General features: G+C 45.5%; 1 protein-coding gene across 2 annotated transcripts in view; it reads right to left on the bottom strand.

Moving 5' to 3' along the window:
- Positions 1-1,226: 1,226 nt before the first annotated feature.
- Positions 1,227-23,069, bottom strand: part of NEMP2 (nuclear envelope integral membrane protein 2) — a 30,114-nt gene continuing 8,271 nt past the window's right edge. The window contains exons 2-9 of one of the 2 annotated variants that reach the window (XM_062189284.1): positions 19,668-19,783; positions 14,761-14,992; positions 14,558-14,630; positions 11,837-11,930; positions 10,923-11,037; positions 8,242-8,467; positions 5,273-5,449; positions 1,227-4,520 (exon numbers count right to left, since the gene is read on the bottom strand). In XM_062189284.1, the coding sequence (XP_062045268.1) occupies positions 4,382-4,520; positions 5,273-5,449; positions 8,242-8,467; positions 10,923-11,037; positions 11,837-11,930; positions 14,558-14,630; positions 14,761-14,992; positions 19,668-19,783 (1,172 nt within the window). In that variant the 3' untranslated portion in view covers positions 1,227-4,381. Of the gene's footprint in view, positions 4,521-5,272; positions 5,450-8,241; positions 8,468-10,922; positions 11,038-11,836; positions 11,931-14,557; positions 14,631-14,760; positions 14,993-17,165; positions 17,255-19,667; positions 19,784-23,069 lie in introns of those variants that run through there. The other variant, XM_062189293.1, reaches the window with a different exon arrangement.

The following is a 23,069-nucleotide window of genomic DNA, read 5'->3' on the forward strand; positions in this document are numbered from 1 at the left end:
GGCCATCTTCTACTGCCTTCCTAGGCCATTAGCAGAGAGCTGGATCGGAAGTGGAGCAGCCAGGACTAGAACCAGTGCCCATATGGGATTCTAGCACCCAGGCGGAGGCTTGGCCCACTATGCTACAGCGCCAGCCCCAAAACTGTCTAGTTTTTCTAAAACACTTTCAGTATTTCTCACAAATTTATTACTTGTGATGAACTGGGGGTAGAGGGTGGGGTATCACTGCAGTTTGTTTCTAACACTGTGGACCAGTCTTCAGTGCACAGAGCTACAAGGCACATGTGATTGGAGAACCAGAACAGACGACAGACGCAGACATCAAGAAAGGAGTGGAAAGAGCATGGGCACTGGAAGTAGACACACTGGGGCTCAAATTCTGATTCCACCCCCTTGGCTCTTTCTGTGTGCTTCAGGAACCTACACTTACTGTCTCTCTTTCCTCAGCTAATAAACTGGGTGGGTGGGGGGCACTAAAACATCACAGAGTGGTTCTGAGATTCAAATGAAGAGGCACTGAAGGTCCCTAGTGGAGTGTCTGTATTAGTGTTTTCATTACTACAACAAAATACCTGAGGCAAGCTTCTTATGAAGGAAATGAGGTTCAGTTTAGCTCTTGGTTTTGGAGGTTCACAGTCCAAGAGCAGGTGGCTGCACTGGTTCAACATCTATTGATGGTGTTCTTGCAGGCAGTCCCAAGGTGCTGTAGAGCATCACAGTGCATGTCCGTCTTTGTGGTCTCATAAGTCAATTGGATGTAATCTTGGAGGTTCCAAGCTAACAGCCCAACACAGCCCAATCACTTCCACAAGGTCCCAACTTCAGACACCATATCCACTCCTAGGGACCAAACGTGTAACACGTCGGCCTGGGGAACGCTCAACATCCAAATGAATATCCACACTGTAGTAGTGCCTGGCTGGTCTCCAATTAAGGGCAGTATTCTTACCCTTTCTCCTTTTCATTATTGCCTTTTTTAGGAAAAGGGACCAAATCTAAAACACAAATAGACCACCCCCCCCCCCCAGTTTTAAAAATAATCTACAGAGCTATTACCCCACTGAATGCATTGTCCAAGACTTATCCTAGTAAATATATCCTCATCCCAAGTCTCTCTGGTGACCTCTTAAGGTATCATTTGGTGATCATGGCAAAAATATGCAAATTTACCTTAAAAAGACAACTTGAATCCTAGGATCGAGAGAGAGTGAACATTTTAATATCTCTCAGGGAAAAAGTGCCTGTGAGTAGGGAATGGGATATTAGTCAACAACCAAAGAGTAGATTAGCATCAGTGCCATGCCACCTTTATATTACTGCAGGCTTCTTCATTCATTATGTAGTCTATGCACAAGGTTGAGTCTCCATTTGGACAAAGAAAAAAAAAAAAAGCAAAGCTGATGTAAAAAGTGTCCTTCTCCGAGCAGGTGCTTGGCACAATGGCTAAGATACCACTTGGGACCCCTACATCCCACACTGGCGTGCCTGGGTTCCGATTCTGACTCTGCTCCTGATTCCAGCTTCCTGATAATGCAGGAGATGACTCAAGTATGGGGTTCCGGGCTCCCAGCTTCAGCCTGGCCCAGCCTCAGCTATGCAGGCGTTTTGGAAGTCAGCCAGCAGATGGGAGCTCTCCCTGTCTCTCTGCCTTTTAAATAAAATAATTTTTAAAAAATGTTTTAAGTGTATGTCTCTAATTCTGGGGAATAACTACGTAAGAGCCCATTTCCTGACATCATTACAGGGCCTTGAGTCATCCAGATAGATTACATATATTGATGTAATCTATCATTTATTCCAAACCTCTAAAAATATGAAATCTCTTACATTTCCAGAATTTTTAAAAAGTCATAAAAGTTGCAATATTGTCCTAAGTGTCACAGGGACACTCCCCTGTAATTCAGCTCTAAATATCACTGGCAAATTATACAACTAATCACAAAGTGCTTTTTTGTGATATGTGAAATGTGTTTTAGAAACCCTTTTCAAATACCATTTGAATGGTCTGACTGTTTAAGCCTGGCCACCTACGCTACTTCTCACCCCCACATCTGGTGTCAGAGTCCCACCAGCAAGCAACAGTGAACTTTCGTGAGGCGCCTGGCGCAGGCAGCAACACAGCAGAGCTGTGGGCTCCACCCCGGGCAGCAGGAAGCCCGAAGCCACTGTGCCCGCCTCTGAACAGCAGACCCTGCACAGCCACACACACCTGCAAAGGCCTTTAGACAGGGAGGAGGGGGGCATCAAAAGGGAGAGAGGAGGTGAGGGAAGAAGAGAAAAAGAGGAAGGGAGGAAGGGAAGGAGGCAAAAACCTCTTAGCATCATCTGTACACTGCTTGTTGGAGATGAGAATTGTGATTGGCGCTAAGAAACCCCAAAATCAAATCGAAACAACATAAAAACACCAAAAATATCACAGGTAATACTGTTCACGGTTTAGTAGTTCTCAGTACTCACAGGAGAGAATCTGACAAATCTGTGATTTCCTCTAGAAACAAACAGGAGAAACACTACCCCGGAAGATCTTCCTGTAGCTGCTGTTCTGTGATGGTCACACCAGCTCCTCAGCCCTCTAGGAGCTGCTGCCTTCCATGGGCAGTGCTTCCTCGCCCTGGCTCGGGGCCAGCCGCGGCTGAACTGCCATGGACGTCCCACGGCAACTCGGGCGGGCAGGTCACATACCCTGCTGCTCCACAAACTGCCTCCTGGGAGGTGAACTTGGGCAGCACAGACATCCATACCGACAAATAGGATACAAAGTAAAAATCACATAAAACAACGTCAGCACTTCTGTTTATGCTTGTGAAATAGTTCTCATCATAATCTGAATGGAAGATATGTTCTTGGTTTTGTTTTGTTTTTTAAGTCCAAGTCTATGTAAAGGTACAGATTGAATAAGTAAATGTTGCCCAAAAAGGCAGAGCTCCTAATATCATAAAGTGTATGGTAAAAACAGACCTGCACATATACTGCTTCAAAGAGGAAATATCACTTGAGAATCAATCTGGAAAGTTCCAAATGGGCAGCTGCACCTTTATTAGAGACATTCTACTAAATTTGGCTCAGGAAAGCAACAGCACCAACATTCTTCACATGCCCCTCCCCTGCAACCTTTCTCCCAGTAGAGGGGGACCTCTCAACCTTTGTGGTCTCATCACAGCAAATCTCCAGTCTGAGTCTCAGGGAGAATCGATGTAGCAACACTATAACCCTTAGGATCTGTTTGCCAGGCTCCAATCTTCCCTCTGATCTATACTTTGGCCTCCTTCCCCCAGCATCTCAGTTTACACTTCGACAAAAAGATCTGCTCTCTGTGAAGAAGATCACGATCTGTTTGGTAGGGAACTATCACAAACCTAGACAAGTAAACAATTACTTAAAATGCTCGACTCAATTCAAAATGTCTTAAGAGGTTAAATGCCTTCAATGTCAACACACATTCACACAGAGGAAATAGCTACAATTTCTATTCTTTACATATACATAAAAAAGTCTTATCAAAGCTTTAAAATATAATCTTAAGAAATAGTTCTCTTTATCCCAGTTATGAAATGGTATTAGCCACTATTGAAAAACAAAAAGGTTATCCACATTATGAGACTCAAGGCTGCAGGCCCTCAGCTTGCATTGAGAGAGCTCTTCTCACCCTGAGCCACACACAGGCCATGTGAGGACTGGAGTTCATTCAGTGCTGCCTCTACAAGGCTTTGTGGTCGTACACAAGTCACGCAAGTTCCCCAAACCTCAATGCTACCTTCATTAGCGTTGTCCAAACATGTTCCCAGGTATCTTATCCTCAGGAAGAAGGGTTCTTTGGTCAAATGAGCTCAGAAGCCATGCACAACAACGTCTTCCCTTTAGGAGATTACCATGTGCATTAGCATCCTTGAAGGCTCTGAGAAGTTCTGCAGGACATCTGTTAAACTCTGTGTCGGTCAAGGCTGACACTGCTGACTGTACTCAGTGGTAGTCTATGGCCCGCCGTTGTCTCAGGTCTTCTGCAGCACCGACGGTGATGAAAGGCGGCAAGAATAACGCAGTCTTGACGCAGGCGCAGGGGATGAAGAGAGTGCAAGTGCCCTGGGGTTGACAAGGCACCTGTTTGTGCTTCCTGGCTCCCTGAATGTGATTCCCTTGTTCCTGATGAACATGTTCCTCCACGCAAGGAAAGCAACAACAAAGGACACAGAATCTTGGAGCCCACCCACTGGGCAGTAAGTAGCAGCATTCTTCCGCACGACAAGTGGTCTTCAATGCAGGATCTTCTCCACTGTGGCTCATTACTCCCCACAACAGGTGCTTTTGCCACCGTTCCCCATAACAGTTCTACCCAACTTTAACAGGATCTCTGCCTTTACTCACTGCCTTGAGCAGAATGAAGTCAACTCAAGGGCAGGCTGTCAGTCCTCGGGTTAAAGAGCTGCTCTTCCAAGAAGGCACCCCCAAGGCCATACTGCTCCTCGTGCAGACTGATTTCTTCAGGTGACAAGTGGCTTGCTCCCAGAACAAACTCGGCAAATCTAATACATGGTGGGGCGGGGGAGGGGGAGTTTGGTTACTTCAAATACAGTTAATGGCCTCCCACGAAGGTCTATTTGGAAGACAACATTTTCCCTTGCTATTTAGCCCCTTTAATTAAATTTGACTTTGCAAGAGGGGATGGCATTTGCACACTAAGGGTAGACACGGGGAACAGCTTAGGTGATCTTAGACACAGCTATTATTCAGGACAGGGGAGAGAAGTAGACAGACGTGAACATGCAGTGCAGCCACACATTCCCACTCCCGTTTTCTAGTTCCTTTCTCCTCCATTGTGTATTAGCTTAATTTCTTGTTATCTTAGTGTCAGATACTTTGGCCCCTGCAATCTTTAAATTGGTGGAATTGCTATGTGAATAAAGTTATGAAGACGGGAAAGCAGTAAGGGAAAGATGCGGGGGCAGGCGTGTCTTCGTGGGTGAACGCTGAAGATGATTTTCCACACCAATAGGCGGGGAACAGGGCACGCATGCCATCCTTCCTCCTTCCCACGTGGACGTTATCTCTGTGGCCTTCCTGACGAAACGTCAGGCTAACGGCAATCCTGACACCAGCAGTTCTGCGCTCAAGGTCAGAGCACGCAAGCAAAGCACCTCTGACAACTTCCACATCACCCGCCCATCCCGGGCAGGGAGAGGCCTGTTTCCAAGCCCAGGTGCCTGTACCAAACCATCACGCTATTCTCAAGCAACCGTCAGCCAGGCTCAGGCTGGAACTGCTACGTGGGGCTTACTTTTTCGGAGCCTGCAGCCTGGAAACGGCCAGCCACGAGGGGAAGTCGGCTCTGCGGCAGGCCCGGCGCAGCTCCTCCAGGGCGCTGGCCGTCGCGGCCTCAGCTTGTTCCCTGTACTCATCTTCAGTAAGGTAGCGGACCGCCAGCTTTTTGGATGGACACCACTGCTTCATTTTCCTGAAACATGGGGCACTTGGTTACTAGATTCTTGCCCAATCCAATCCTTAAGATTTACAAAAATATGTTTCTTAGCAGTATTTCCTCACTTCCTTTATCTTATACCTACACGTCTTTATTGTTATCATGATTGAAGTACAGAGAACGGGTGGTCTGGGGTCTAACAATCCACATCCCCGCTTCCTGGACCACCAAAAATCATTTCTGCAGGCATCTGGGAACCAACCGCTGGTAGCGATGCTCATTCTGTCTTTCTTGGTGACTTCCACGCCTGCAATCAGCCTGGCCTGCTGATTGTCTTGGGCGCTAACCAAAGCCAGCTTTTGAGATGCCCCACGGAGATCCAGCACAACACCCCACAGCAGCTGAGAACCTGGATTTCTGAGGTGTTGGTTCCACCTAGTGGTGAGGGTTCTGACTACTCGTGGGGAGAAAGAATAAATATTGTACACCAGTCTTTCATGTGCAATTTATAATAATAATTCTTTCACTACACACTGAGGATACACAATTGAAAATGTTTTTTTTTTTTTTCAACCAACAAAGTTCTAAATCTCATAAAATGTAGGAGTCTAAAGATTTAGGAAACTGAGACTCGCTTAAAAAGGGTAATGATGGTAAGGTTTCAAAAATATTTATCATATTTACCAATGAACTTTAAAAAATGTTTTGAGGCAGTTTTACATTTAACCATATTTCCCTGTCTGAATGAATCAGACCAGAATCACCATGAGGTTTTCAACATCTATTCTTGAGGGGCGGGACCTAAAAATCTTTCACAGATCTATGATGTCAATGAGCTGGATCAAGGAACCCCCTGCGTTTGAGTGCCTGTCCTGCTTTCCCGAGATGCAAACTCCCGGACTCTGAGCCAGAAGTCCGGCCCTGGGCCGGTGTGTACTGGGCAGCTCCTAACAGCACTGAGCCCACACAGCTCGCTCGCGTGAAAAATGAATGAGAACACCAGTTATCTACCCAGTGAGGTCTCTGCTCAGGTTAAATGAGATATTCTGCGTAAAGTGCGTGGCACAGTGAATGGCCTGAGGGAAGTGTCCCATAAGGATAATCAAAGAGCAGCCACTGTGGATTATTAAAATATACCAAAAGAGCTCTTAGCAACCAGAAAGTACCATACAAAAACAAGTTATTCTTTCTCTGGCTTAGTATTTAACCTGTATGTTAATGTTCCTGTTTATTTCTTAGTTCTTCAAATAATTGCTTGCTAGCAACATGGAAAGTTGAGGGAGGTACAGTACATTTTGATTACAGCTCACAGCTCACAGAAAGCACAGGAAGGAGTCACTGTACAGGTGACAGATGTGCTTTGCCCTTGGCAGGATGGCTGGACGGGTTAGGGGAAAGACGAGAGAATATCGTCCTCCTGGGTTCCTCAGGCCACGAGTCTGGCAAAGGGCCAGGAAGATGGGGCAGAAGCACTTCCGGGAATCCAGATCGCTGCTGCCAAGGGCACACGCATTGAAGACGGCAGCTCCCCTGACCTGCACCACCGCCTTTTGGCTTTGCTACCGACCTCCGTTTGGTGCCCTGTCCTGTCACGGGTGCACCTTTAATCCTAGGACACTACCACATAAACTCTCACCAGAATCTCCTTCCTCCAAGCCAATGCTACCCAATATCTTCCAGTGCTGGGCCCCCTGACCCATTCCGGGCTCTCCTTGGTACCTGCCTGGATCACTGGGCTGGGCCACAGAGGCTTCCAGGCGCTCGTGGTGGCTGTTTTTTGTTTGTCGAACATATTATTGATTAGATTAGCTGCCAACATTTAAGAGTCATATTTTCATCCTAATCTACTCTTCCAAAAAGTCAATGCCACCCAGACAGAAGTTCTAAGTCCAAAGTTTGGGAATGCTTTCCTGGAGGAGCTTTTACTGGGACGAAGCTTAAGGAATGAATGAAAATAGCAGCACAGGCCGTGCAAAGGAACCGGGTCTGATCCCGCACACAGTGCCCCACCACCAGGCCTGGGCCCTGTTGCCTCAGCAGTGACAGCACTGCCTGCCTCGTGACGTGCCCAGCAAGGCTTTCTCTCTGCCCAAGAAGCCCTCCACATCCAGCCTTCTGGCTATTTCGATTCATTCATCAAGTTTCAGCCCAGGAATAGCTCCTCCAGGAAAGTGCTCCTGAACCTTCTTTGCATCCCCCAAGCCCTGGGCAAGCCTCCACTCTACCACTCAGAAGGCACAGAACGGCATGCCTGTGTCTCAGCAGGGACACCTCAAGGGCAGGCACCACCCCCACCTGGGCACCTGACACACAAACAGGTGCTCAGCTTCAGCAGCCGACGAGACATCACGGCGCTGTGGCTAGAGGGTTTACCTCACCTCTCTCTCTCTCTCTGTTCTTTCAAAGGGCTTAATTCAACTTTAACACAAAACCTAGGAGAAAAGAAAATCCTAACTATAAATAATATTTTTCAATCATTTGTTTCCTATTCTTACCTCCTAAGAGCAACTACCCCCATTAAACAGTCTTGGCTCTAATAAATGAAAATGTAGAATAAAAGTACAAGAGCCCAGGTAAGTCCACCACTGATTTTCATACATCCTGGATGAGTTCTAATTACCTAGTAATGGGTGATGCTCCTCTGAAAGATTAACAAACACTAGAAATGCACATGGGGTTAGGTTTCTTCCTCTCTCTCAAAGTGAAATCTCTTCATTAAATGCAGTTAATTATGACATCAAATACGATGTGTCCCCCGAAGTCCCCTAATACAACAAATAAAACCAGAGTTCAGAAAAAAAAAAAAAAAAAAAAAAAAAGCTACCTACCACCTGATGTAGCTGAATACCTTCAGGGGGAAGCCCACATTCCGAAAGGCCACGAGGAGGACCATGAGTGCGTAGGCAAACTGAGGCATGGCCACACCAGCATAGATGAGCACCAGGGACAGCAACCGCAGTGTCCACGCCAAGAGGCTTCTGCTCCTGCTGTCCACAAGGGGCCCGTGTTTGTAACAGACAGCAAAGCTGCACAGTCCGACTATCAAGACATAGCCTGGAAAAGCACAAGAAGGTAAAAACAATGTAAATCGGAATGGGAAAAATTATGTGAAGAACCTGTCAGAACCCTGACTTAAAAGTAGGAACACAGAAAATCTTTACTTTTGTTTTCTGTTTCCAGTAAAGGTTTCAAAAAAGCACACAGGACTAGTTGTTCCTTCCAGATGAGGTACTAGGCCAACTTGCATAACAATTTTGGATTATAATGGTTGTGATGATGGAATATAAGCTTTTTTTCTGTCCAGTGTCCTAGATGGGAAAATGTTTATTACGGTTGCTACTTTGGTCAGGAATAAGAGTCTATAACACAATCTGCAATTCAGTCTCTCTGTTACTAACGGGGGGATTATAAAATAATCTGTCTCCGGTGTGACTCAAGGTGACGTGCACGTGGCGTCTTATGTATTCTACCAAGTGTTTCATCTGGCTCCGAGCAAGCCTCCAGATCTGTTTCCAGCTTACAGGAAATACAGGGGAGAGATGAGTAAGTTAAACAACACAAGGAAGTCATCAGGTCAATGCAGAGAGGAGACGTTCTACATGACAATTAGCTTGGTCCCTTCAGCACACCTCTGCGATGAAAACAGGATCTGTCACGGATTAAAAGGGATTTACGTGACACAACAGTTGCTGAATGTGGTTCTGGACCATATCCTAATTCATAAAAACCAGCCATCAAGGATGACTGAGAAATCATAACATGGCCTGGGGAATAGGTGATTCTGTGTAATTTTTTAATTTAATATTTGATTATATAGGAAAATGCTTTTGTTTTTGTTTTTCAAAGATTTTATTCTATTTATTTGAAAGGGACAGTGATAGAGACAGAAAGAGAGGAGACAGGAAGAGAGAGAGAGACATCTTCCATCTGCTGGTTCATTTCCCAAATGGCCATAGCAGCTAAGGCTGGGCCAGGCCAAAGCCAGGAGCCAGGAAGTCCATCTGGGTCTCCCACATGTTGGCAGGGGCCAAGGCACATCAGCAGGCAGATTCAATCAGAAGTAGAACAAACTAGGACTCAAACCAGTACTTGTGTGTGATGCTGGCACTTAGCAGCTCAATGGGCTGCTCCACAACACTGGCCCCAGTGCTCCTGACTTTTAGAAATTAATCATGGGGGGCTGGGTAGAGCTACCTCTTGTAAGGCCAGCAGCCCATACGGGTACTGATTGGCATCCCGACTGCTCCGTTTCAATCCAGCTCCCTGCTAATGGCCTGGGAAGAGCAGCAGAAGATGGCTCAAGTGCTGAGGCCCCTGTGACCCATGTAGGTGACCCAGATGAACTTCCTGGCTCCTGGCTTTGGCCTGGCTCAGGCCAAGCTGTTGCAGCCATCTGGGGAATGATCCAGCAGACGGAAGATCTCTGTCTCTGTTTCTCTCTCCCTCTTTCTCTCTTTCTCTGCAACTCTTTCAAGTAAATAAATAAATCTTAAAAAAAAAAAAAAAAAAAAGAAAGGAATGAATCATGAAGTATTCAGAGGCACATACCATGATATCTGTAATTACTTTCGGAAGAAAACTTTAACATAAGCTAAATTAAACAAAATTTTCAAGTAAAAGAATTGCTTTTGTTTTGAGGGGATGGACTTATGTGAGAAACTTTAGGTACTAAGGAATGGGAGAAAACTGATTCTCCCAAGGTCATTATTTCTTAACTAAATAATTTTTCAAAAAATTTTTTAAAATAGCACAAAAAATGAGCTGAAACAAGTATTATGTTCCGGAGAAAATTAAAACTATAGTTTTTGATCAAGGATGAGAGATTTGAGTGTTTTAAATTTAAACATAAAAATGTGTGTTTTATATATTTTTTAACATTTATAGCTTCTCCTCATAAAAGTGCCAGACAGTGCTTTGTGGTTTTGATGAATTTTTATTTATCTATTTTATTGTTACTATTATTTTATTTTGGGATGTCCACTGATGTAAAGTTTATACTTTAATTTTCACCAGCTTTGTTTCTAAGCAGTGGACAAAATCAATTTTTTACCTTAAAAAGAAAGAAAAAGGAAAATGAATGGTTTCTCAGTCTGTTTCTTAAGTCAGGTTTTCATTAATCATTTATATTTAGGATTTCTCATCTCTCGCGCTGAATATATTAAGAAACCAAGAGTCACATTTTAGAATAACTTTTACATTACGTTAGATGTGGCTAGGACTTACAATTCAGAAGCAAGTACAGTTAAGAAGGATACTTTGTTGTTGTTTTGATCATAACTATAGAAATATGAAAAGATGCTGTAGGGAAACAGTTGAGCAAAAAGTCTCAATGAACAGCAATCACCAGCTATGAGAATAAAATAAACAAAATACTATGTTTAATAGCACCTTCCATTAGTTCCAAAATGAAAATTTAGATACTAGAGAGAAGTGGATGACAAAAGGAGGCCTCTAGTTGTACCCTTCAGGTTTACCATTATTAGAACATTCTTTTTAAACATTTACCTACCTAATATAAATATTCTGTTTTCATACCACAGCCACTTCATATCTTCCATCAACTGGCACACAACATAAACTGAAGCAAAGCAACAACCAACCATTAGAGCCCAAAAGGTGCTATACTGTGTGTGGAAGAAAATAAATGACACATTTTTTTTTTGGTTCGTTCATTCTCAAAAATAGAAGCAAACAAACAGACCCCTGGCATGAGAAAGTTACACATATCTAAGATATTTTCTGCAGTGCTGATCCTCAAGGTAGGGTCCACAGAACAGCAGCTTTTTCTCCTGTAGGAACTTGCTCCCTGCCCAGCCGGATCTGCATTTTTACAAGCTTCCCCCAGGTGGCTTTCATGGACCTTAAGGTGGGAGAAGCACTCTTACAAAGAAAAGCTTTACGGCAAAATAATGCTAGTGTTGCAAGCTTTAATCGAAGTAACTTCAATATTATTATGATGAATTAATTTTTTTTATTTATCCTCAACTAAGTCTAGGGTATGATTTTATTGAAACTATTTTTGGAACTAATAATGATGAAGAAAGCCCAACATCTAACAATTCTGTTATTTAAGGCCTCAAAGGTCAGCGTCATGAGGTTCCTAGGCTCTGTCTAGGTAAGAGAAATCCTTACTCAGTACAGAATCAGCCTCCTGTCACCTATAAGGAAAACACATGACCTAGAATAGCGTATGAAATAAAAAGCATCACCAAAATGTAATACTCAGTTAAGCCTACATATAGTAATAATGCAGAATCTCAAAAAAAAAAAAAAAAAAAAAAGAAGATTGTAAAGCCAATTCATATGGGGAAGGAACATAGTCTGGATTGGAAACTGTAATAATGCTAATTAATTTTGATTAGTTTGTCATGCCTTTGAGATCACAGTTTCTATTTTTTATTCAATTGCACACAGTATGCCTACCTTTGGAATGTACCTTTTCACCAAGAGCAGGACAAAGACTAATGTCATTAGAACACCTAGCACAGTCCCCGAAGAGTAATAGAAAACAGCACTTCTGTTAAGACAAGCAGACAGAAACTGTTAAAACTCCAAGTAGCACTTTCAATATGAAAAACATGTTTAACCTGGTGACAGCAGCCACAAAGAAAGAAAAACTCAGTTGTAATTGAAATTACATACTATGAGTACACCATCAAAAATTAAATCAGTACTTGAAATTTATGGTAAACACCTTGCCACTAACTGAAAACAGAATGTCTGGGCTACCTTCTATATTCAGAATCTGACCCAGGCCAGAGTTGTGGTATAATAGGTTAAACTGTTGCCTGCAATGCCAGTACCCCATATGGGCCACAGCTGCTCCACAGCTCCCTGCTATTGCACCTGGGAAAGCAGTGGAAGCCAGCCCAAGTCCTTCGGCCCCTGCACTCACATGAGAGACCTGGAGGAAGCTCCTAGCTGCTGGCTTCGGCCTGGCCCAGCCCTAGCCATTGTGGTCATTGGGGAGTGAACCAGCAGATGGAAGATCTCTCCCTGTCTCTAATTCTGCCTTTCAAGTAAGTCAAATAAATCTTTTTTCAAAATGGCAGACTCTGATCCAGCAGTAATTACGGAGCACCTGTCACACAGCAGGCACTTTCCTAGCATTCACAACACTGTGAAACAGCCCCTACAGTGTCTGTATTTTATGGAGGAGGAAACTAAGGCACCAAGGAGTTAGGAGACCTTCCCCAGATCAGTATCTGCTCACTGGAGGATTCAGGATCCTGGCCGAGCTCCTTGGAGTCCAAATTCTACTACTCATGTGATGCACACACTACCTGGTTTATGAAGATCCTTGAAGGCATGAAGCACATGCCTGCCTGCACTAACGAAAGTGGGGAATGTCCAGCCAGCGGGTCATGGAAGGCCGGCGGAATCACTAGGTGTGGCCCTGCCCAGGCAACCACAGGGGGGACTTGACATTCTATAAATCCATAGCAGGCTAATTCTTGAGCTGATAATGTTGATGTGGGGTCCATGAGTCATTTTATAAATATTCAAATGGCCCTGAGCAGAAGAAAGGTTCCCCACACCCGCACTATAAGGAAAAGTTTAAAGATGGGCAACATGAAGAATAGTTGACAACCGAGCAGGTGTTTGGGGAGCAGTTTAGATGTCAACAGAGATGCCTGCGTCCCAGACCAGAGTGCCGGGGTTCAAGCCCCAGTTCTGTTTCCGCCCTGAGAGGCAAAGCTGGTGATGGCCCAACTCGCTGGGTCCCTGCCACCCATGCAGAAGACTTGGCAGGAATTCCTGGCTCCTGGCTTTGGCCTGGCCCAGCCTTAGTTGTTAAAGGCATTTGGGGCGTGAACCAGTGGATGAGAGCTATGTCTGTTTCTCTCTCTCTGCTTTTCAAATCAATAAAACACATTTTAAAAAAAAAGTTGATAAATTTGGGTACTAACTAGCATAAACAAGCTAAGAAATATGGGAAAGAGACTTTTGTTTCATGAGAAAAATTGCAAGAAACAAAATATTGGAATGATATCTTTATCCAAGGGTCAGATATTTGTTCAATTCAGCCTCTGTCCACAGCCACAAATCCAGGAGGCAGCTCTAACGTTATATAGAGAGCAAGGCACCTGGTATCAAAAAGCCTTAGTACTCAGCCTAGCTATTACCCAGCTGTGTGATGACAGATGTTGGCTTTCTCATCTGTGAAATGAGAACAGTATTACTGAGCTCACACAGCAGCTGTGACGTCTAATGAAGCCATGGCGCAGTGGGCTAATCCTCCACCTGCGGTGCCTGCATCCCATAGGGGCACTAGTTCTAGTCCCAGCTGCTCCTCTTTCCATCCAGCTATCTGCTATGGCCTATAAAAGCAGCAGAAGATGGCCTAAGTCCTTGGGTCCCTGCACCCACGTGGGAGATCTGGAAGACTGGCTCCTGGCTCCTGGCTTTGGATCAACACAGCTCCAGCCGTTGCAGCCATTTGGGGAGTGAACCAGCAGACAGAAGACCTTTCTGTCTGTCTCTACCTCTGTCTGTAACTCTACCTCTCAAATAAATAAATAAAAATTAAAAAAAAGAAATATGCTGATGCATAAAATCAAACAATGTATCTGAAAGCACTTTGTAACTTATACCTATCCTGCTCTACAAATAACTACTACTGCTTAAGGGTCTCAAGCAAACCTATTATCTGCAAAATCTAAAGCAAGAACTACAAACAAAAACACGAAAGTATAGAAATATTTAGCATAGGGTCAAAAGTGGTCTGTACCCCACCCTGCTTTTTTTAAAGGATTTATTTGAAAGGCAGACCACAGAAAGGAAGACACACACACACACACACATCGAGAGAGACAGAGAGAGAGAGAGAGAGAGAGAGAGCGAGCGAGCTCTTCCACCGGATGCTTCACTCCCCAGATGGCTGTAACAGCCAGGGCTGAGCCAGGCTGAAGCCAGGAGCCATGAACTCCACCCGGGTCTGTCACTTGGGTGGCAGGAGCCCAGGCATTTGGGCCATCATCTGCTGCATATTATCAGGAAGCTGGATAAGAACTAGGACTCTCACTGGCACTCCCATATGGGATGTCAGTGTTGCAAGAGGCAGCTTAACCCGGGGAGCCACATGCTGGCTCCTGTACTCCCCTTTTGATTCGCAAAGCTTAGAATGTAAAAATGAGTACTTACTGACTCAAGGTTTCTGCGTACAAGAAAAGGAAAACGCCTGCCACACATACAAGGAAGAGTCTGAAATCTACAACTGGAGGAAAAAAGACACACAATTCACACTTTGTGTCAATATAGTGTTGGTGAAAGGAAAGTCAATTTACTGAAATATCACTTTAGAAACACTGAACCCAGAAAGTCAAGGATAATAAACACAGACTTACTGTTTCGGCTCACACTTATCGTGTAGGCCAGCATCTTCCCGACAGGTTTCAAAGAGAAGCATGCCGTCTCCTCGTATGGATGGATGGTGATGGTTATTTCATTAGATTCCTTTGGTGCCCAAAAGTTATGAATCACACATTTGATAAAAGACAGGATGGTTTCTGGATACCTGCAATTATGGCTTTCCGTGATATACACAAAATTGAGCAGGCCTGGGCTGGTCATTTTCACCTACAAAACAAAAACAAGCAAATCCATGAGCACAAAAGTAAAATCTTCTTATAAGCTGCTTAAAAACAGGAGCAGAGGAGAGAGCAGACTGGCTGAGGCCCAACACTCTGACGGGCATGGTCATGTTCTGATACCCAGGGCTGACCCTGCAGATGTGCGTTTGGTCCAAACACACACTGGACCAGACACCTTTGAAAAAGGATGTTTCCTCCCTGGAGTTGAGGCTTATTTAACTCCTGTTTCTAGCAAGCGACTGCGGTCAAGACACAGGTAAAGAAGGCTGAGATACAGAGTAATGGACAGCAAGCTATGCAGTTTAAACACAATGAAAACAAGGTTTCTAGCTCTACCACTGAGTACTGTGGTTAAGGAAACATCAGGCTAGTGTATGTAGCTTGGGCTTTTCTGATCACCCTTGCTGAAGGAGCAGATCCCATCCCTGGGTCCTGTCCAAGCTGCACAACCACCACCAGCTACAAGCAGACGGTGACAACCCAGTGGTCAGGAAACAGCAATTCCACGGCTGACTGCCCCTCTCTGTATTCCTCCTTGTCCAAGAGTAGAGCGAGTCGGAAGTGGAGTGAGCGCTCCAGCTTGGACTTCCGGCCAACAGGCAATATCACCATCTCTCCACCACCAACGCCTCATTTCTCTGTGACCTGGGCTCCTGGCTCACTGCTGTGCTCTCTCCAGTACTTCCGCCCTGTTATTCTTGTTGGGGATTTTTAACCTACAGAATATACACACCCCAACTTCTCCTGGTGCCCTGGCCTCGCAGGTCCCAGAGCTTCTCTCCGCACGTGCTCTTGTCCTCCACCCCACCTCAGCGAATCACTCCCATGGCCATACTCTAGCGAACTGCAGCCACTCCACACAGCGATGCATGCACTGGCTGGCCCCCCTTCCCCTTCCCCGTGTGCTCTCTCCTGGCACCGGACCCCACTCAGGATCTGAATATTCTTCCCCCATTCTTCACCCTCTTCATGTCTTCAGTCCCCTCCCACCCAGCTAAACCCCATCATATTAATCATACATCAGCCCCGTGCATGAACCCTGGACTCCCTTGTACCCCGTTGCTTTGTCATTCTCACCTGAAAATTCCAACTCTACCTATTCCACTTCCACATTTTTGCCCCTGAATGTGCTGGACAAATGCACAATGGCTTCACACTAGTCAGGACTGGGAATGGAAAACGGGACCTGAAAGCTGCAGTCATTCGTGCTGCACGCTCCAGCCCACCCACTCTTGCACAAATAACATCATAACTTCTCCTTCTTTGTCACGCCAGTACCCCTCCCCACCAGCATTCCTGGCCGATGAGTCTTCCCACTTCACCGAAAATGGAAGAAATCACAAGCAAACATCGAGCAGCTCCTATCTCCCCATCCACCTCCCAGTCTGAATCTGTAGGCACGCATCCTGTTACCTGCCTGTGGAGAGTACGTTTCTGCCCCCCACATTCCCCACTAAGGGCCAACCCCCAATTTGTGCTCTGGATCCCATCAACCTTTGCTTGAAGACATCCCACCTGCACTTCCTCCTTCTCTGCTAGGTCATTCCTATCAGAATATGTGGATATTCCCACAATTAATAAAGATATTTTTTCATTAAAAAAAAAGAAAAAAAAAAACCCTTCCATAGACTCCATCTGCCCCTCCAATTATCTCCCATTTCTTTCCAGCTCCTTGCAATAAAATTCCATTAAAAAGTTGCCTATGCCTCAGTCTCCCATTCCTCTCCTCCCATTCTCTCTTCAACCCACTGTGGTCAGGTTTCCATGTCCAACAGACTGCCCTGGCCCTGTGTTCTCCATGCTGCTAAGCCCAACAGCAACTCGTTCTCAGTCATCCTATTTGATCCACCAAGAGCACCTGGCACTGCTGCCTTTTCCTCGCTATGCTTTCTTCCCAGGGTCCTCCGTTACAGCCCCTTGTCTCCTCTTCCAGGCCCGCCCTTCCTCCTGACCTTTGAACTGAAGACTGACTCAGGCTAAGTCACTGGGCCGCTTCTCCATTGATCACGGCTGTAAGTACCACCTGCACGCATCGCTGCTCACTTCTGTCAACAGAAATGATTCACCAGAAGCTGCTGAGGTGGACTCCCAACAAAGGTGGGGTAGGAATTGAAAAGAAGGGATTGGGGGGGGGGGGGATGGCACTTATCTGAGAATACCTTTGCACAGAGTTCAGACTTCTAAGCCACATTAGTGTTATATGTACTCAGAAATGACAGAGCTAAAGTCAACCAGGACAGGGGAAAATCCTGCAATGAAAACAACAAGAACCAACTGTATTTCAAATGAATAACATGACCACACTGAAGTGGGTGGGGTGGGAATGAAAACTCAACCAACTTCTGGGCATGGTATTTAGATTATGCACCGTACATGGAAGATAAACACTATGAACAGACTGAGTTCTCACTCCCAGGTTTGTCTTTCACAATGGTATGACTTAGCAATTCTGAAACTACTTTCAGTGCATTCCAGGACTAGACAAATAAATAAATGTGTTGAGGTTAATGGGAACCAGGTTTCTCACTACCAGAGAACGGAGTTACAGATACAGAAAAGTGGGAGACCATCATGAACCCCTTGGTACTGTAGATACCAGAACTCCTGGATTTCGACGGACAGAAATCGAAATGTAGGCAGGTTTGTGAGTGTGTACGCACATGACAGTGACATTCCAGTATCAAGGAACACACCTAGTGCTCAACGTTCCTTGGAAAATGTAGGATTCCAGAGCTGGGTCTAGGAAACTGCAACATGAACTTGGAATGTCTTGTTTACTAGAACGTAAATAAATGTTCAACAATGACAGGCAAAGGTAAAAGGACATGGGGCTGGTTTGAAGGAGTTCCTACTGGACAAATCTAGGACAATCTGAGATCAAAATGAATCTTGAGAGTAATAGGTTGTCCACTGAATAAATTAGCAGTTCACAAGATAATGTGAAAATATACCATAAAGTAGAATACCAATGAATGAAGAAGGAATGGAATTTTTTTTTTTAAATCACCATTTGACAAATATCATGATAATTGATTCAGACAAGCATCACCAATAGATAGTAAGTCTAGAGGGTGAGAATTGATGAGGAATAGGATATTCACATCATCTCAAATGATTTCCTCAAAATACTCACTAAAGATGGGAAAATAATAAGTTTTCAGCGGAAGAACCTGACACCACCCTGACCAACTGATCCAAGTGGTATGTATTACCGGTGATGATCCAAGTCAACCATTCGGATACCCTTGTGTGCCACAAGCCTTCTGGTGCAACGTCCCAGCTCTTTCCTCAGCCTAGCACTCTTTCTTCCACAGACTCCCCCTGGGGTAACTTGCTCACTTCATCGGATTCTTTCTCAAATGTCACCTTCTCCTCAGCCGATTTATCTTACTTTACATTTTCCATTTTTCTTAGTGTCCGATAGTTTTTTTTTTTTTGTTTTTTTGTTTTTTTTTTTTTTTGACAGGCAGAGTGGACAGTGAGAGAGAGACAGAGAGAAAGGTCTTCCTTTTTGCCGTTGGTTCACCCTCCAATGGCCACTGCGGCCGGCGCACCGCGCTGATCCGATGGCAGGAGCCAGGTGCTTCTCCTGGTCTCCCATGCAGGTGCAGGGCCCAAGGACTTGGGCCATCCTCCACTGCACTCCCTGGCCACAGCAGAGAGCTGGCCTGGAAGAGGGGCAACCGGGAAAGGATCGGTGCCCCGACCGGGACTAGAACCCGGTGTGCCGGCGCCGCAAGGCGGAGGATTAGCCTAGTGAGCCGCGGCGCCGGCCGATAGTTTTTTTTTTTTTTTTTAAAGATTTATTTTTTATTTATTTGAAAGACAGAATTAGAGAGAGAGGTAGAGATCGAGAGAGAGGACTTCCATCTGCTGGTTCACTCCCCAGATGACCGCAACGGCAGGAATTGCGCCGATCCGAAGCCAGGAGCCAGGAGCTTCTTCCAGGTCTCCCGTATGGGTACAGGGGCCCCAAGGACTTGGGCCATCCTCTACTGCTATCCCAGGCCATAGCAGAGAGCTGGATCAGAAGAGGAGCAACCGGGATTAGAACCAGTGCCTATATGGGATGCCGGTGCTTCAGACCAGGGCATTAACCTGCTGCGCCACAGCTCCGGCCACCGTGTCCGTTAGTTTAATCATCTTCTTCTCCATTGCATTTATTGTTGGCTACTCACCACCCCCAAGAATGTAAATATCCACAGGATGTTGGATCTGTTTTGTTCATTTGTGGATCCTAAGAGCCTAGAATAGCTCCTAGCACATAGTAGGTGCAATAAATATTCGTTAAATGCTGAAGGAAGCAAAGCCCTGGGCCGCTGAGAGCAACTACTATCCTGGCTGTTCCACAGTGTCTGCATGGAAGAACTGGAGATGCAGGTGCTTCACAAAGCAGGAGGGTGAGTGCTGTCTCGAGCTATGTCTGAACAGCGGGCACGCTGTGCTCACCTGGACGCACATCCACTTGGACTGGTCTGGGGAGAGGCTACTGAGTAGGGAGGACTTAACCTCCCCTGCCATTTGGCCTCACAGCCTCCCCAGAGCCACTGTGTGTGACCCCCACACAGCAGCTTTGTCTACATCATATGAAAGACTTTCTCCTCTTGAAATGGTACATTTTAATTGTCTGTCCCTAAGATGTGATTTAAAAGAAATCTTACCTGCACAGTTGACCAGATAGATGTCCACTCCATTTGGGAACGTTGATTGTAGCAGTAACAATCTGACTGAAAACTTTTAATTGAATCCATTTCCTTCAAAGTTTTACACCTTGAAACTGAGAGAGAAAAGAAATAATTTCCTAAATATTTAATCAGCCAATATCCTTTTGTTACTTAAACTCACAGGGAGATAACAGTAACGGTTTATACATTCTGTGGCCACCAAATTCCTCTACCTAGTAATTAAAGTCCTGCAGGCTTTTCAGCCAGGAGGAGACAGAAAGTACCACGGTCCGGCATCAATACCCTTGTGACATACAGAGGACATCCTAACTCTTCGGTCCTGACTTATAGGACAGGAATTAGGGCAGCTTCCCAGCAAAGATGAAATATGAGTGGAGGACCTGGGGGTAAGTAGGAGGCAATGAGAGGGAAGTCGGGGGTGGGGGTGGCAGGTGTGTACAAAATCACAGAGGTGGGAGAAATCCTGGGAGTGGTTCAGCGCAGGGACAACAGGCAAGACTGGAGTGGAAGGATACACAATGACCTTTCAGCACCTGCAGCAGGGGAGCTCAGCACAGGCTACTACTACAGAAGGGACAGCATCCTAAAAGCAGAGCACGGGAAGGATTTCAGGAATTGGAGTCTCAGCAGGACACTGCTGACACTCAAAAGAGTTTAACTGAGATATGAGCATGGTTAAGGCGCCAACAGAAGCAGAAACCTTTTAACACCCTGGGGCTTGAAAGGGCAAGGGGAGGACCCCATGGTAGGAGAGCCATGGGCATGGGGAGGGCAGGGCTCTGGTGGATAACAGTCACTGCCAGAACTTCAGTGTGGGGACCTCAACCTCCCGGTCCTGAGCTCAGTGACCAGATTGGGCCAAACCAAGAGGAAGACCGAAGGCAAAGAAGTCCAGAGGATGCAGTCCACGGAGGTCAGCTGCCAGGCACTGAGCGGGGCACAGAAGGCTCAGAATGCATCTGCAGGAACAAACCAGGAGTAGTCCCCTGATAAGGAAGTGACAGGACAGGAACACACACGTCTTCCAGAAAGAGCATTTTGTGAGCAGTGGATCGTACTGGAGGAACTACTAAGGAGCCTTCCATAGGTCACAGTCTAAGCAAGTGAGCTGAGTGAGGTGGCAGAGAGAACAGAAGGAGCACCTGGGAAGCGAGAATAACAGGCTTCGGAGACACATTTGATGAAGGAGAAGATGATGTGAAGGTTTCCTATGAGTGGACAGTTGGGCCCTTCACCCAGATAATAAGACATACTGGAGGAGCAGCAAGCTGGTGAGGGGAAAGGGAACTGAATTCAATTTTGGACCAAAAGTAGCCTCCCCATGTCCATGACAGACATGTTCCAAAACCCACAGGGAGGCCTGAAACTGTGGATGGTACCAAACCCTATACATGTCTTCTCCTCCATGCCGTACAGTGTGGTCACACAGTACCAGAGGTACAATCTGTCCCATGTTTGATGCCCTAGTACCTCCTTTCTATCTCTACTCTTGTGCTTTGGGGCACCTATTAAATAAATAAAGGATTACTTGAACCCAGTCACTGTGAAACAGCAACAGTTGATCTGATAACCTAGATGGCTATTAAATGACTAACAGGAGGGTAGTACATATAGCATGGATACACTGGACAAGGGAATTACTCATGTCCTACACAGAACACAGTGGGATGGTGTGAGATTTCATCATGCTACTCAGAATGGTGTACAATCTAAAATGAATGAGTTATTTCTGGAATTTTCCATTTAATATATTTGGACCATGCTTGACCTCAGGTAACTGAAACCACAAATAAGGAACTAAGTGAAGATGGGCAGGCCTGCAGTTCTAAGACACTGGCTGGAGAAAGATTAGAAAAATATATATGTATGTGTATATACATACATGTTTGTTGGATATAAAGCATTGAAAATAACATATTTATATATATGTATAAAATGACACAATGAGAGACAGAGAGAGAGATGCTGTACTACAGAGGGTTAATGAAAATTCCACAAGAAAATTAGGAAGAAATAGGGTTCACTTTCTTCCCTGGCTACTGTTTTATTTAGATTTGGAATGAAGTGGGAAAGGGGTGAGTGCTGTGCTATAGTAGGTTAAGCCTCCGCCTGCAGCTCTGGCATACCACATGGGTGCCTGTTCATATCCCAGCTGCTCCTCTTCCAATCCAGCTCTCTGCATGGCCTGGGAAGGCAGTGGAGGATGGCCCGCCCCTGCACCCACTTGGGAGACCCTGAGGAAGCTCCTGGCTTCGGAGAGGCTGAGCTCCAGCCGTTGCAGCCATTTGGGGCGTGAACCGGTGGATAGAGGGCCTCTCTCTTTCTGTCTCTCCCCCCCCCCTCTCTTTTTCTCTCTCTCTCTGCCTCTCAAATAAATAAATAAATCTAAAAAAAAAAAAAAGTGGGATGAAAGTCATAAATTCTTCTCAATGCAAGATAGGCTGCCAAACAGTGAAACAGGGAATGCTTATGGGTACACAGAGAAATGGCCTAACACCCAACCCCTCAATCCTGTAAGGGAAAAGTGCTTCTCCAGTAAAACCTGAACTTAAGCTAGAACCTCTTAGGCCAAAATTGGGGAGGGATTGGGAAATCAGCAATAACTAGTCAACATTATAGCCATTTAGCGATTCATATTGAATGAGCTCAGATAAGTCCCTGTCCTGGCTTGAGATGTCCTTAGCATTAAATTGAAGAAAAGTAAACACAGACCTGGGGAAGGAATCTCAGGAGTGCTCGCCACATGAAACTCAACCACATAAAGTCAGAGTTCTCAGGTGGTTACACAAAGCAGGGAAATTACACAAGGACCCGGAATATTCCATTATGACGGTCAAATCATTTCACCTCTGTCTTATGAGGAAATGTATATGTTGTCAATGATCAACAGAAGCAGGTACTGTGGCACAGTGGGTAAAGCCACCACTTGGGAGGCCTGCCCTTATCAGAGTGTACACCTTATCAGAGTGCCTAGGATTGAGTCCTGGCTCCTCTGCTTCCAATCCAGCTCCTTGCTAATGCATCTTGGAAAACAGCAGATGATGACCCAAGTCTTTGGGCTCCTGCCGCCCATGTGGGAGACTAGGATTGAGTCTCTGGCTCCTGGCTTTGGGTGGGCTCAGACCTGGCTGGTGTGGCCATCTGCGAGGCAAACCAGCAGATTGAAGAGTACTCTGTGTGTGTGTGTGTGTGTGTGTGTGTGTGAGAGAGAGAGAGAGAGAGAGAGAGAGAGACTCTTTCCTGCCCATACATAAGAGTCCAAGTGAGAATACAGAACCAGTGCTCCAAAGCAAGCGAGCAATGTGGAGGTGCATCCCCCTGGCCAAGGGAAGGGCAGTCCTAACACGGCAAGGCCAGCAGTCAGCTGTGGAAAAGAGC

Source organism: Lepus europaeus, chromosome 1, assembly GCF_033115175.1.
Source record: "Lepus europaeus isolate LE1 chromosome 1, mLepTim1.pri, whole genome shotgun sequence".
Lineage (NCBI taxonomy): Eukaryota > Metazoa > Chordata > Mammalia > Lagomorpha > Leporidae > Lepus > Lepus europaeus.